General features: G+C 40.4%; 1 protein-coding gene across 1 annotated transcript in view; it reads left to right on the top strand.

Annotated features, from left to right (window-relative positions):
- The first annotated feature begins 524 nt into the window (after positions 1 to 524).
- The window catches only part of wdr43 (WD repeat domain 43), a 28,134-nt gene continuing 12,565 nt past the window's right edge, over positions 525 to 16,093 (top strand). Inside the window, exons 1-14 of the mRNA XM_041813053.1 lie at positions 525 to 779; positions 4,208 to 4,342; positions 4,576 to 4,697; positions 9,385 to 9,505; positions 9,673 to 9,791; positions 9,877 to 9,979; positions 11,139 to 11,203; positions 11,475 to 11,634; positions 12,408 to 12,494; positions 12,650 to 12,775; positions 14,276 to 14,425; positions 14,746 to 14,832; positions 14,990 to 15,021; positions 15,131 to 15,194. Coding sequence (XP_041668987.1) covers positions 573 to 779; positions 4,208 to 4,342; positions 4,576 to 4,697; positions 9,385 to 9,505; positions 9,673 to 9,791; positions 9,877 to 9,979; positions 11,139 to 11,203; positions 11,475 to 11,634; positions 12,408 to 12,494; positions 12,650 to 12,775; positions 14,276 to 14,425; positions 14,746 to 14,832; positions 14,990 to 15,021; positions 15,131 to 15,194 — 1,578 coding nt within the window. The 5' untranslated portion in view covers positions 525 to 572. The remainder of the gene's footprint in view (positions 780 to 4,207; positions 4,343 to 4,575; positions 4,698 to 9,384; positions 9,506 to 9,672; positions 9,792 to 9,876; positions 9,980 to 11,138; positions 11,204 to 11,474; positions 11,635 to 12,407; positions 12,495 to 12,649; positions 12,776 to 14,275; positions 14,426 to 14,745; positions 14,833 to 14,989; positions 15,022 to 15,130; positions 15,195 to 16,093) is intronic.

A 16,093-nucleotide genomic window follows, 5' to 3' on the forward strand; every position in this document is an offset into this window, starting at 1 on the left:
TAACTGATTACCTGGTAAAGAAGGATGTTCAAGAACATTTGCAGACCTAAACATAAAAGATATAAAAATGTTAAAAAATATTTAAAATTAGACATACATGTTTCAAAATATGGTTACGTTTTTTTTTTTTTAATCTGAATCTTTATGTGGGTGGGGGTCCACCGAATGAATAATTTTCTCTTAGGTGAGGCTCACTCTCACACACTTTGAAAACCCCTGGGTTAAAAATTTTGAGGAATTTGACTTGCAGGGGTTTCCAAATGTATCAGCTGGTGACCCCAAAATAACAGTGACAGAGACCGGGGACCCCCAGTGACCCTGCCTTAACATGGGTCCCGAGCCCCACTTTGGAAACCACTGTACTTGTAAAAGCAGCAGTTAAAATCAGACTAAATAACCCCAAAAATAAAAGATCCCTCGCTACGAGGTGACTTGAAGGCACCGATGTTGGTTGTCTAGAGGCAGCAGCCAATGAGAGGGCGGTGCTGCGGACGTCTCTAACGCGCATGCCCTCAGTGGAGCACACGTGGTTTGTGTAAACCACGCACGCAGACTCAGGCAGCGCTTCAGAAATGGCGGCCGATGGTGGCAGCTCTTCGCTGCAGCTACCCTGCGTTTTTTCACCCAAATCACGACAGTACTTAGCACTGTGTGCCCAGGATGGCAGACTTCGCATTTGGAACACAGATAGTAAAACACTTCACCAAGAATATGTGCCTTCAGCTCATTTGAGTGCCACTTGTCTCTGCATAGCCTGGGGACCATGCCGGACAGTCAAGGTACGTGTGTCTGCTTTGGGTATCTCTGTGACTAGCTACAAAAGCTAGCGAGGCCTAAGCGAGATGTTTGTGATAGTTTGCTGTTGTCGTACGTACACCGAATTAAAAATAATGCCAGTAGGACAAAAGATAATCCTCTAAAACCCGGCCTCCTGTTGTATAATAAAACAGACGCTCTGTCGTGTCTGACACAGACCTGGTTAGCATGCTAGCCTCTAGCTAGCTTCAACAGCTGCGCAGGACGCACATGTTGGTCCCACATGGTAATCCATAAACACGGGAAATGCCTTAATTACACATTTCAGGTAGGGCTAGCTCCATGAAATAACTATATTTACCTTACTAAATATTGCGGGTATTTCAAAGTCTACTTGGACTGTGATATCTTGTAGCAAAATCGTTATTTAAGTTGGCTGAAGCTGCTGAAGCGTGTGCCTCCATGACACTTGTGGAAGAAGAGGTTACAGAAGTTTTACCCCTTTACACAAAGTGGCATTTTGTTTCAATACTTTCGAAAGGGAGTAAAATTAAGAATTTAATATCGTTGCGTTTTAAGTTGTTAGCTAGAGATGCCATGATAATAACAATTCAAACATCTTTCTGATATTATTAAATCATTTAGCATAACTGTATCAGTTTGACTAATACAGTGAGGTGCCAAATATTTGGAAGTTTTTGTTTTCAGTCCAAAATTGCAGCCTGACTTCTGCACAGTTTAACTTGCCAATGTTTGTTTATACATTGTAGGTGTCTGCCTTAAGATTTCATGAATATATTTTCATATACAGCTATCTTATGAGTTAGATGTGATATTTAGATGTACTTAATCTTTTAAACATTTTTGAATGTTGAGATAGCAGATTTTCTTGTTTGAAAATTCACGATATTGAAAGTCTATGGATGTATGATAATATTTCCAGGATATGTGCAGTCACACACTCCATTTTGATATGTATGTGTGTATATATATATATATATATATATATATATATATATATGTATATATATATTTATGTATGTATGTTAAGCCAATTAGACTGAACTGTGGTGCTGAAGTTTGTGCTGTCCCACAGCAAGAAGGCTCCTGGTTTAAATCCTGGTGGACTTTGCATATTCTCCTACACTATGGTTTCTCTGTGCGTATTCCAGCTTCCTCCCACAGCCCAAAACCATGATCTTGGGATACCCAATATTAGATTTTTGCTGATATCTTATACACTATATTTAAAAATTTACATTAGCAGATACCGACTTAGACACAGAGGAATAAATGTGGTTCAGAGCTAATACTTAAGTGCTAAAAAAATAGATTTAAGGAAAGAGGATGAACAAAGACAACCATGGCTAAAAGATTACTGGGGTGCATGCGTTTTTATGGTAATTTTGTAATGAGGCAAAAGTTTAATTGTATAAGTTTGCTTTTTCACTCTTATTTTCCTTTATTGCTTCTTTAAGTGTCAAGATTGCCTTTGTTCAATACATACATATGATGAAGATACAGTAAATTCAATGAGTGTTACATATTTTTGATATGAATTATGATTTATACCAATAAAAATAACTGTAAATTTGTATTTTGCCATAATGGTACGGCCCTACTCTCACCCCAATTTTAGCTGACATCAGGTTCAGCCCTTGCAACCCAGAATCGGTTAACTGTCAAGAGGCTTACGCCTTGTCCACACGGGAATGAAAAAGATATATTTCCATTTTGTTTTGAATATATTTTCCGTAAACACGGGATCGTTTCAGGAAATGCATAGAACCACTTAAAACGCTGCAGTATATATGCCTAGCCTGTAAGTGGTGCTGTAACGCTGCCACGCAAATGCACCAAAAAGAGAGAAGATGATTACAGAGCATACATATAAACTTTTCTAATATAATGTCTCCATGGTGGATCTAAAAACATCTGGTGTATGCTGTTCTCCATGACCATTTGTTGTTGGCGGTGATGGCAAAGGAGCAGCAGATTTTGCTTTAAAAGCCATAATAATCTCAATAGATTCTGCAGCACGAACACAACCCGTTGATCTGCCATTGTTGTTTTGGCTGGACTCGTGCATGCGACTTTAATTGGCTACGCTATTTATGACGTAATCTCTTCAAGAAAGATGTGGTTGGCTTTCCACGCGGAGAAGAAACAGTAGGCGTGTACAGATTTGTTCATTCTGGGATCCGGTTTCAAAAACACCATTTCCATATGGATGAAATGCCGATATGACAAAAAACTTAGCATATAGTCCTGAATTCGTCTCCATGTGGACGAGGCCTAAATCACAATGCTGTTTTAAGTAGTGATATTAATTATGTCCCTGTGATGTTTTAGTCAACATCTAAGAGACGCAATAGGAGGACAAAGTGGTTCTTCCACTCTTTTCCAGCTTCAGAGTCAGGACGGGGTTAGTGGGCCACACTGCTGACTGTCTGACAGCATGTTTGTGGTCCCACAGTGCTGTTACACAGTGTGATTTACATACAGTGACATCTAAAACAGTCATGGACATGCACAGTAAAAACACCTAGCAGCATAGTAAATATAGTCTAAAGGATAATATAATACAAAAATTCTGTGAAGGGACTGAGATATTAATAAGCAAGATATGAGTGTCTTAAGCCTGATTCATACTTTAGTTGAAAATCAATGCTGTGATGTATGCCAAAGCCCTTGCCCTATGCAGGTAGCCTGATGCACATGCCTTAAAAATGAGACTGTACCACCAAACAAAGCAGATAGTAAGCCTTTTAATTTGTCTGCTGGTTAGCATAAAGGGACTGGATGTCTTTAATCTGTAGCCATAGTTTATGTACTCTGGTGTGAGAAATGACTGCAAAAGACAAACCATTTTGTCAAACCTACTTGCAGAGATCCAGAAATATTGGTAGTGCATGTCCTCATCCATGTCTCTCGGTGGCCGAATGTTTGCAAAGAAAAAACCTGATTTAATCTTCTCTGATTTGTCCTCTTTTCTTCTTTGCAATAACTGCAGTGAATCAACTGCTGGCCTGTATATATCAGCTCCAACTCCAACATTATATGCTCAATTTTAATTGCTTGGTTTCCTGTAAATGGTGACACTAGCATAGAGATCATGATAAGTGAATGATAACTTTTATGCCATTCTCACTTTTATCAATATAAACCTACAAAACAAAGAAAGTTAGATTTTTTGTAACCCACCCAAAAGACAAAAAAATCAGTGACTCTTAGATGTTTGCGTAATGCACAGAGCATAAATTGCACACTCTGCAATTTGAAAATTGCATGTAGGCCATATTGCGATTAATCTGATTTTTGATTAATTGCTCAGTTTTAATGAAGTGCTCAGACAGAAGCATAAATCAAGCTTTAGTGTGATAAACAAACTTCTTACTTTGGTTAATGTTTTTACTGTTTGAAGAGGTTGACACTACTTATGTGCTTTCAGGAGGGGCCTCAGAGGAAGAAGAGGAAATCAGAGGTGGGGCAGGTGGAAGAGAAGGCCGACCTGTTGGCGATGGGCACAGCGGCGGGCACCGTTCTCATATACAGTACAGCGAAGGGAGCTCTGCACTGTACCCTGGTGAGTCGGACACCGAGCACATCTTGGCTCATGCTCTATATTCTGCAGATAACTTTGTTGTAAAATCGACTATCAGAACTGTTTCGTAAAAATGATTCCTCGGCATGTGGAGAACCTCTGAAGTTTGACTTAGCCAGGAAAATTTGAGTAATTTTTAATGCATTGATGTTCAGCTTTAATGTGGCGGACAGTCGGTCTACCTGCTGTTACATTTCTAATCGTCTCTCTGCCAGGATGGAGGCCATAGCGGAGGAGTGAATTGTGTCCAGTGGCACCCTGAAGACAGCTTATTATACAGTGGCTCAGATGACACAAACATCATAGAGTGGGACCTGCAGACAGGCAAACCAAGGAGGTCAGTATTTTTGATTATGGGAAAGGCAAAGTTTGTTTTAAAAGTATTGAAGGGAAGCACCCAGATTTTTGAATGAGACATTTTGACTATTACTGACAATACAATTAAACATTTTCCTCATTTAGTCACTGTTATGGTTCAAATCTTAACAAACAGTTGTGACTTTAATGACAAAACAGGTCATCCACTGTGCCTGTATCTCTTTTTTTACTCTTCTGACTGCTCAAAACACATTTACACACCATGTCACACTGATGGTGGAACCCTCCATAATTTTTGATTGCATTCACTCTGATGGCTCTGTCTTCAGGTGCAAGTTGGGGTTAACTTTTTTGCTTCCAAGAAAACTGGTTTAACAGATTTATTTCCAGGCTTTTAGGGCTTCATTTCAGTGGGTATAGTGGGAAACTGGTAGGAGAGACTGGGCCATCTTTCTGACTTTTTGGGTTTTGAGCAGGAGGTGTCAGAAAAGTTACCACAGGGATAATTGGCTTGTGGCGGCCAAGTGTTCATAGCGATGTCGCTTTTTAATCCTTCGATGTCGGCCCTTCCTGTCATTGTAAAGCAGAATTCTCCAAGCGTTGGATTGTTCACCCACTAATAGGGAACGTGAGCTGGGGTTAGACTGTTGTGAGACAGGTTAGTTTTACCCTACTGATGATGTGTTGGTGCAGTAGTGTTAAGGTATTAAGGTGAGAGTGAGACCTTGTCCACACGGAGACGAAAACAATATATTTGTTTTGTTTTGAAAAGGTTTTCCGTAAAAATGGGATCGTTTCAGGAAATGTCTGTGTAAGCATGGAACCACTCAAAACGACTGAAAACACGATAGTATATGAATTACATGCCAAGCCCGTAAGTGGCACCGTAACACTGCCACGGAAATGCACCAAGAGAGAGAAGATAATTACAGAAAACAGCCACAAACTTTCAACTGCATGCCCTTCTGGTTGTTCTCACGGTGGATTTAAGAACATCTGGTGTATGCTGTTCTCGGTGGTGGTAAAGGAACATCAGATTTTTCTTTCATAATCTGTGATTTGATTCAGCAGCTAGAAATATAAGATGCCAGCACTGAATTGATTGGATGCCGCTGACAAACATCCACTACTGATATCCGTCCATCATTTGACGATGGCTAATGTTTGAATGCTGGGCCAATATCTGCTGATACTAATGTTCAACCAATGCATCCATGCATCCCTACTTTGAATGGTTTTACAAGTGGTTCATGATGTTAAAGTAACACAGTAAATAGTTTATTTGTAACGTTTATGAAAACACAACAAGTTGCACTGTCTGGTTGTTTTCTCTCCTCTTCCTCTTTTCTGTGAGTCAGAGCAGCTGTCGGAGAGCTGCACAGTGTATATCTGAAATACAGAAATGGCTTGAAGACCCAAGGAAGAAAAAAATAAGATTGCTGCTTTAAGATGTAATGAAAGGCACTTGGAATGTCTGTTTTGTTCTTTTTGTAATCATAAAAATGTGCATGATATAGCACAAAAGCATAAATATTGCAATGTCAGTTTCTTCCAGTTTGCTCAAAGCAAACAGCCTGCAAAACTGCTAGAGTGGTGACAGCGTTCCTTCTCGAAATCTCCGCAAACTCTAGTCTTGCAATACCTTGACATGCACAGTAAAGTTATTTATAGCTTAATTAGGATATTTAATTAGACTGTAGTCCTTATCTCAGTTTACATGCACAAGCAGAATAACTTTTTTAAATGATGAAAACTTGAGCAAATTTTACAGCTTCTGCATTGCATATTCATAATCTGCACTTTGCTGCCAGTAAAGATGAGATGAGCGCCATACCTCTAATTCAAGGGCGATGACGGCTCTATTTCTGTTATGCTTAGCATTTATGCTGTTCAGCTAGGGTCAAAGCCTGTGAGGAGACTGAAGCACGAGCAGAACATCTATACCAGCCTGATCTGACTGAGGTGTAAACATGCCAGAGAAAAATCACCCTCCAACCATGTAATCTAAATGTGTTAGTCTGACATCACTAAATTTAATTTAGTATGAATTCAGTCATCTGAACGTGTCAACAGGCATTTTGAAAGTCCAGTTTAAGTTGGAGTAAAACATTGGTTCCCAGCCTGGGGTCTGGAAATTCCAAAATTAGATTTGCAAATACTGACTGAAACCATTATAAAGCAGTTATTTAGTAGTTTAAATGAAGGTCTTTTGATAAGAAAAGCATGCATAGGCCTTTATAGGGTTTCATCAGGGAAACAATTAAAATCTCTTGATTTTTGACATCAGTGTCACTTTTCCTTCTCTCTTGGATCCTGGGGGGGGGGGCACCACTTTACTTGGGTACATGTAGGGGGGTCTCCAAGGAGGGAAACATTAGACTAAAACAATAATTTGACTACTTTTGTCTGCATGCTGACTGTTGGTGTTAATTAAAACTGCGATTTGCTTTCTTATTCGCTACTTTAAAGCTTTGTCACCTGTAACTATGCAAAGGTGTGTATTCAAACAGCACACTGATTTAAAGCACATCTGCCAATCTAGCAAGGATTGCTTGAGAAAAAATGGTTTATCAAGTCTAGAACTCTTTTAGGCAGAGCAGCAGAAATACCCTCAGGTTTGTATCGTTCTGCAGGAAGCTGTGGGTGGAAATCACTTCAGGAAAAGTACAGACTGACTGAGCGAAACATTTTAATTAAGTCAGAATGGAGTACTATAAGTACAGAATTCATTTATTCTCTAGCACAGGGATATCGAGTTTGATACCTTATGATTAATTCATGGCTGTGAATAACCACCAACTTCTCTGCCTCTACTTCGTCTGCATTTTTTTTTCTCATGGTTGTAAACTCTGTGTCACTTTTACTGTCGACAACTCTCAAATAAAAAGGATGGTGCGTGTTGTAAGAGGACCTCATTGAACAACTGAACTGTTGTAAATAACACGTTTTATTGTCTTGCAAACGTCTTTTCTCATATTTTGGCCTTTATGTGAACTAGGTACAAATAGTTTGAAGAATCATAATGTGGATGCATGAATGTATTTATGTGACCAGCTCCACTTAAGATGACAGGACCTGAGATTCATGAAGTACACAGATAAGCACCATAGTCACAGGCTCTACCATCCTACATGCTATATTTGTGCTATAATGGAGACTTGTTTATTTAGCATCTGCACCCTTCATGAATCTTCACTGGATGCTCATTAAAGCTCAACAGAATGGTTCAAGGGGCGCACTCACACTAGGCCATCCGTACCGTGCCATATTCTAACCGTGCTGAAGCCCATTTGACCTCCTCCCCTTTCGCCCTTTTCGGCCTGCACTCACACTGCTCAACGCGTCCAGGCCCAGGGCTCAAAGTATTCCGGCACCATGCCGGATTTCCAGCGTGCAGCATTTGGCTGCAGAATCAAAATGTCTTATATTAAAAAAATGTCTTGATGAGTTTGTCTGCCAGTGATATAAGAGGAGCACCACTCTCCTACTCTCAAACTAGCATTATTAGCCAATCAGGAGCAGAATGGGGAGGGCCATGGAAAAATGTGTGTCAGTTGACTCCTATGCTACATAGATGCAGGAGTAGAGAGACATCACATCGAAGGAGAGTAGGATGGATGCCCTCCTAGTTGATAAAGGATTAAAAAATGAATGGCGCTGGGTGTGGATAGAAGGGATAGGAAAATACGGTAAGCCTTTTGGTAACTGCTGTGAGAAGTTAAGAGAAGCAGGTGCTTGCTTTTGCACTTTCTGCTTGAGAAAGCTAGTATTTGCAACTAGTGGGAAAAAAGTGCTATCATGTCATGAGTCAGACCCCACTCAGAGAGCAGCTGTTCGCCCTCTCCCACACACAACGCGATTACCGGGAGCAACAGCTACAGCTGATGTACCAAGCTCGCCCAGCCCCTGGTAAATTTATGCAAAAAAAATAGCTGAAGACAAAATTGCCCTGACAAAACTGTCAATATCCAATACCCTTATAATATGTCACCTTGTGATTGTAGGTCATCTTGTAACCTGTCAAGGACAAAGCTTAGCAGCAAAACTTGATAGCAAAAGTAATCCTAAATGCTACATCATGGCTGTACAGTGCAACATATATGTTGCAAATTGGTCTGTGCTAAGAGGTTGTCGCTCCTCACCGCACATGTGCAATGACAAAGTGAGAGAGGTGCGTGGGTGCCAGGCGCTCAGATAAGACTTTAGGTTTAACTTGTCACTAAAACTTCATTCCATTGTGATTTGAGATTTGAAATTCATGCCCAGTGTATTTATTTTGGATGTTATTTACTCTCGTAATGCATAATCCTGTGCGTCTGGGGTGTGAGCGGCCACGCTCTGCAGGTGATACGATGGTAAGAAAGTGACCATACAGACGAGGTAGGCTCAGGGCATACGCAGTACAGGTGGTTGTTATGTTTAAGAAGAGCGCTGCTTTAATCCCAAGTTTTTTATTAGGGCACGTATGCTAGATGATGCTAAAAACAAGTGTCTGCTAGCTTACTTCATTCTCCTCATCCTCTCCAATTGCGCACAGATGGTCAGTGAGTTGGCTGTAAGTGAGATGACATGAACTTTTCCCATGTTAAATATCAAAACTCCAAAAGACAAAATCCACTTTTTTTCCAGTCTGTAAGTAGAGATTAACCTTCACCTTGATATGAATGTGTGCACTTAAAGCTGTCCTTGTTTGGTTTCCTCTGCAGTAAGTGGAAGGCAGACCGTGCAGCAGTGACCAGTTTGTGTGTGAGCCCTGACGGTAAACTGCTGCTTTCAGCCGGCCAGATAATCAAGATGTGGGACTTGGAAACCAAGGAGGTGTACAGGGTGAGTACATTCAGAAAATGTCTTGTTTCTATTCATAATTGTTGATTTATTCAGCCTCGGTCAACTGTTCTGACTTTTTTGAGTGATTTTCTAGAAGCAGCACTTTTTAAAAGGCATTTAGTTCTTATTTGACTTGACTGTCTTTGTCCCCATTATTTTCTCTGCAGAAGTTCACAGGTCACTCCACAGCTGTGACGACCCTCTGCTTTGCCACCACGCGACCTCCCGACAGCAACGGTCTTTACTTCCTTTCAGGCGCTGCACACGATCGACTTCTCAGTGTTTGGTAAGTTGGCACTGATCAGTCAGAGCTCGTTTCCATTCAGTCCACTTCACTTTCACATATCTGACATGAGTCCACCTCTCCATAGGCAAGTACGAGAAGATGGGAAGGACAAGAACTCGGTTGTGTCTTTCACACTGACGGACGAACCGCAGCATATTGACCTGGTCACATCCAACAGCAAGGAAGAGGTAAGAGTGCAGAATGGTCTTTAGAAAGGTCTTTAATAGGTCTTTCCCACTGAGTGGTCCAGTGCAGTTCAGTTTGTCATGGCACGCGTTTTTTGCGTTTCCATTTCTCAAAAGTTGGAAAGGGTACCATAAAACTGACCTGTCCCATCCCACTTTTTTGCACCCCTCCCTTTTCTACCTGAACCATGACCTCAGTTACCTAATTCCTCATTTTCATTTACAATTGGGATTTAAAGTCCTGATAAGCAGCACTGGAAACATAGTAGACCATCAGTAGGTCCATGTGGCATCCATTTTTTTTTTTTAACAATAAAATATAAGTGGGGATAGGATTTGGCGATACTCATGTTTTAATATTGTCATACCCTCTCCAATTTTACCGGGGTATACGATATTACCGCCAGGTGTGTAGATGCCGCCAGACATGCACATGCAGTCACAGCGAGCAGTGCTTCCTTCATACCTTTAACAAAATGCTACGAGAAAAAATAAATGTTTATTAGGCAATAAGTGCAGGATGGAAGTGATTTATAGTTAAAGTTGTGTTTTTACACTTAACAAGAAAAATGAGCTAAACTAGGACGGAGGAAATTTCTTTTTTCCCTCCATATACAACACATAGATGCTCTCTTTGCCTCCCTCACTTCCTCCCAGAGGTAATATGAGAAATGATGATCAACTTTTATCAGGTAGGATGTGGGAATGTGAAGTAATCTGTGTGCTTTAAAACAGATAAGGATTGGACTTAAAAATTGATGTGGGGTTGTCAATAGCCGAGCTCCGTCCAGCCGTGTATTCATTTTATACAGGAAGTTACAGAATACTTCAGGGCTTAAAACAACCCAAAGCTCTGATTTATTTCTTCTACATTACACATATGGGGTAAAGATTAGTTTTGATTTTTAAAAACCTTTAGTTGCTTTTAATTTGGCCTGGTGTCTGCTGCAGAATGCAGGCAGGGGGGTCACAATTAGGTTACTTACACAAATCATTCAGCCCTAATCTGCAGGCAACTAAATTTTTGTTTTAAACTTCTGTATTCGAGTCCGACTGTGGGAATCAAACATTTGCTTTGAGGCATACTGTGATGTGTCTGTGTGGTGTTTTAATGTTTTAAAACATGATCTGATTTTGTGTCTGTGTGCTTTGTTCTCCACAGGCGGTGAGGATGGCAGTAGTTTGTAAGGATGGGCAGTTGCATCTCTTTGAGCACTTTTTAAATGGGTAAGCCTTAAAACACTCCACACTGTTCCAGACTACAAATTAGAGTGTCGGATAGCTGTGAAACATTTAGGCACTCCGTGAAAGTTTCACTTCTTCCTGCTTAATGGACATGTCTTGAATTTAATCTCTTGTGTTTGCTGTGAGACGGATGACACCAATTTTTTGGACTGTCTCTTGAGGGCTCATCATGTTAGAATATTCATCTACTGAACTTTATTAATTGTTGATTGCTCTCTGTGCTCATATCCTGTCTAAACATCTGTCTCCACAGGCCCTGTAAGAAGCCCTTTTCACCCTCATGCACGGTGCAGATGTCAGACACAAAAGACTCCCCGATGCCGATACCACTTCTGGCAGCCGCCCTTGGAGCTGATACACGGAGTGTTCTGCTGGCGTACGGGAACCACCTACAGCCTGTCATGGAGAGAGTGGTTAGTACACAAGAGGCTGAAAATATGCATGTTTTTCCTTTTGCCCATAAGGAAATAAGACTATAAAACTACCAGTGGATTTCTAGAAAATCAGGAAAGTTACCATCGCCAGGGATCTCTGAAATGCTTCATTTTAAACTTGATTTTGTAGAGTTTTATTTTTTAAATGAGATTCATGATGATATTGTTTGATTCAGAAATTAATTCACAGCTACTAAATCACAAGGGTTTAAAGTGTTATTAAAGCAATAAAAATAGGCAAGATGCACTATGAGAAATAGAACTCGCTGATGTGGCGGCTGTCAATACTGGAGTTGTTTCATTACTTTCACTACATGTCACACAATGTTTCAGGCTCCAAAACAAATTAAGTGTTGCATGTGTAACCAAACACTCAGGGTTTGTATGACTGAATTTATTTGGTGAGAAAAGGTGAGACAGTGGTCAGTTTTTGTCTGCAGACTTCAGGGGGTTTCATAAACTTCACTGATTGACCCAACAGGGCAGAGACGAGCTTAGGTTCATGTCCCGTTCATCTCTCTTTTTCTCTCTCGCTCTCTCGTGCACATGTCATATGCTTAATTATAATTCATCCCTATTTTTACTGTTTTTTCTCTAAGCCAAAAGCAAATGTGTTCCTTATTTTTATTTACTCATAGATGTAAAAAAAAAAAAAAAGCTTGTGTAGTGCTGCAGCAGCTTCAGAGAAAAGATAATTGGCATTATTTATTAGACTTGTGATTCACCTGGCGTGCTCCCTCCCATCTGTTCAGGAGATCAACACAGCAGAGAGACATATCTGTCTGACCCGGGATGTCCAGACCAGCTTATCCCTTTCCATGGAAACCACTGTTTCCAAGGTAACAATCAAGTCTCACTTTCTTTATTGTCAGTCAAGAAGGCCAATTTATTCTGCGCTTGTTCCTCCGAGCCTCAGAATTTCAGTCATGTTCGCCATAAGTTAATGTATTCTGTGCCTGAAGTTGACAACCTGAGATTATATTTGTCTTTGCAGGTAAAAACCCCAATCGTCAACACCAAGAGCAAAGTGTTGGTACCTGGGCTTCCTGGTCATCAAGCACCAGTCAAAGGAACCACACAGACATCAGAGAAGAGGAAAAAAGACGCAGACACCAAAGAGGTACAAAGAGTACTTCACCGTGGAATACTACATCTTTTTTTCTTATTCTGAAGACTTCTTTGGCTCAGACTTCAAACGACTTCTTGTGTTTGATGCCTCCGTCATCATACCCCGATCACAATGAAGCAGCAGATCAAGTAGAAGAAAAGTATGGAACTAGACTTGGGTTATTTCAGGTTTGGACAAGTGTGACGCACATGAGTAAGCATGTCCTGCCTTTTGCCAGTTATGTTTTACAAACCAGAAAAATGAGAAAGTCAGAAATAAATTGATCTTACAAGCAGGGTGTTATTTATGGCTTCAGGGCAGGCAGCCAGCTCAGACGTATTTACCACTGTGTGAGAGAGCAATAAGGTTTCAGCCCCTGAAGGCTTCTACAAAAAAAGGTTCAGCATAATCAGCAGACAAATGAGTGCTCAAGAAGCCATGTAGTTTATTTATCTTAAGAAATCTGAAATGAACAAGCACAATGGATGCTTTCCAAATGCTTGCTTGACCATTTAAAGGGGTCATATTATGCAAAAATGACTTTTTCAGGCTTTTCTAACAAAAATAGGTGCCCCTGGCCTGTCCACAATCCGCTCAAGTACCAGAAAAATCCATCCACCCCCCCCCCCCTTTCAGAAAATGTGTGCTGAAACAAGCCGTTCTCACATTTTCCCCTCACGATGTCATGTGGGGAGTTAGCCCTGCCCCCTGGTTCGGTTGGCCTTCCCAACTTGGAAGGAAGTTCCACCCTCCTCTCCTGATCTACCTCTCAGCTGACAGTTGAGAGGAGGCTAAGAAGTGCCACATCCATTAAGTCACATCCTGTTTCTTGAGAGGGGCATGGTCGGGGGTGGAGTCAGACAGCTCAGTAACATTTAAAGCCACAGACACAAAAACAGCTCTATCTGAGTAGGGCTGAAACAGAGGGGGTTTGAGACATGCAAAAATTCTACACTGGAGTGTTTTTTCATCAACAAATTTCATGGGCATGTTTTTGGGACCTCTGAGAACAATATAAACTTGTCTTAGGAGGGTAAAATATGTCCCCTTTAAAATAAATAAATACTCATGTGTGCTATTATGTCAGTTGTAGCCTATAAATCACCAAAGCCTGTTAAGTCAGGTTATTTGGAATTGAAAACAATCTTTATATAAAAGAGGTAAATATTGTAAAACCCAGTGTATAAATCTCCCTTTAATTCCCATTTTTTCATCCAAAAAGTTGACAGTTTTTGGCTACATTGATGTCGCTAAAAAATAGTCCAGCCCACGGGACATCTCATTGGAGCAAATCTGGCCCCCAAGCCAAAATGACTTTGACACCCCTGGACTACACACAACAGGGCAGGTTACTGCCGTGGACTTGACACAGAAGCATAAACGAGGCATACACTTAGTTTAAACCACTTAATAGACCATTGATTTCTGAAATCCTTTCTAACTTTTACTTGCACTTATTTAAAATGGTAAGTTGTGACCTGATATCTTCCCACGTATTTCTCTGTCCCGCAGTTGACAATAGCGGAGCGACTTGGTGAAATCGACCTTTCTACGGTCTCTACTGAGAAGGGAGCTCCTAAAGGAACGGCCTCTTTACAGACTGATAACTTTGCCGTCCTGTTGGTGCAGGGCCTGGAGAGCAGTGATGCTAACATCCTAAATGTAAGTGCTCTTCTCAGTTTCAAATCTGGAATAAAGTATGTGAATTTTCCAAGACTGAACTCATTAGCCATGCAGAAAGTTTTAAAGGCAAATGTTCCAGCTAGAAAACTTTAATCGATTTGGGCAAGCACAGTCAAACACAATTCCCAAATCGTCTCTTAAACCAAGTCTGAATGTTGGAGTTTTCTCTAGCTCAAATGTGAAAGTTCAGACTGTAAAATAAGTTTACCTGGTTGTCATGAATTTTTAACTGATCTGGGAACTCCTACTTATTAATTTTTCAAGTGTTAATAGCTTTCTTAATCCCTTCCCTCTTACAGAAAGTTTTTCAGACTCGTAAAGAGATGGTGATAAAGAAAACGGTTGCTCGGTTACCTCTCCCTGCCGTCTTACCTTTAGTGGAAGAGGTGGGTCAAGTTTCTTTAAAAATGTCAAGAGCTGAATTGTTGTATTGTTATGAAACCAGTCTTCTAGGAGCTGCATTAACCTTGACAGCAGTTTTATAAAGCCTATTCAATAATTACATCATCTTTTAATCAATACCTCACATATCCTTCTTTGCAGATCACAAAGAGGCTTCAAGGGCATCCTTTTACGTAAGTTGAAGATCGACATGTTCTCTCTAAGGATTCTTTTTCTTGTTGTGTTTGTGCATATTTGACAGGACTTTTGAAGACAGCTGATTGTTGTTATTTCTTCCTTTAGGGCAGTTTTAATGGTACGGTGGCTAAAAGCTGTATTAATGCACCATACATCATACCTGGCATCGGTAAGTTCACTTTAACTAAAGCTTAGTAGGTATTCTACCTGTGCTGCTAATATGAAACCTCCACTCTCTGCATTTTCTAAACATTTTCGGCTCCTTGAGTTCTTCAGCCCTTCTCTGCATCGATCATAGTGAAAGCTAAATGTCAGAGGCATCAATATCACGTCTTGAAACACTGTGAATAATTGTGAAGATTCCCTTAAGCACAGGACATAGCTGTAAAAACAATTCTTCTGTGCTTGCCAGGCCATCTGAAAGTTTCAGTATGCAGTGATTTACTTTAGTAATTGACCCTTTGTCAAGTGACGCCTTCCCCAGACTTTAGTATATTACGGTCCAATTTGAAATCTGAAAATTCTAAATGGGAATTGTAGTTATTTAAGTTGACGTTATGGCTGATATAACTTCAAACATTGCTTTTTGCTGCTGAACCCTAACTGCAATATATTATCATTGACTTCAGAGATATAAACTAAGGGTGGCAAAAACCAAATTAACAAGCCACTGTTGTTTGCATATTTTTGATCAGACATCTGCAAAGTCAACTTCATTTTTTCCAGTATTCACCTCTTTAGTACTTTGCAAACTTGCAAACTCCTTTCAAGTAATGTTTGTCCCCAAAAGCACTATTAAATTCTTACAACCAGGAGAGCATTTGACTAGTAGAACATTTAATAGAATGCCAATAGTTAATCCAGCACCAATTAAACTGTGACACTGATTCTGCCTGCATAAGTTGCAGACTCCCCAAGCACACCTTTCATCCTTGCTAAGTCGCCAAATTAAGGTCACAGTTTCACTGGTGCACGCTGAAAAAAACTTGGGCTACCTGGATGAATTTCATCAGCAGTTGCAGTGAGAAGGAGCTCTCTGATTGGTGGTCTGATTGGTCTCATCAAAGA

This window comes from Cheilinus undulatus, linkage group 18 (genome assembly GCF_018320785.1).
Source record: "Cheilinus undulatus linkage group 18, ASM1832078v1, whole genome shotgun sequence".
NCBI classification, from domain to species: domain Eukaryota; kingdom Metazoa; phylum Chordata; class Actinopteri; order Labriformes; family Labridae; genus Cheilinus; species Cheilinus undulatus.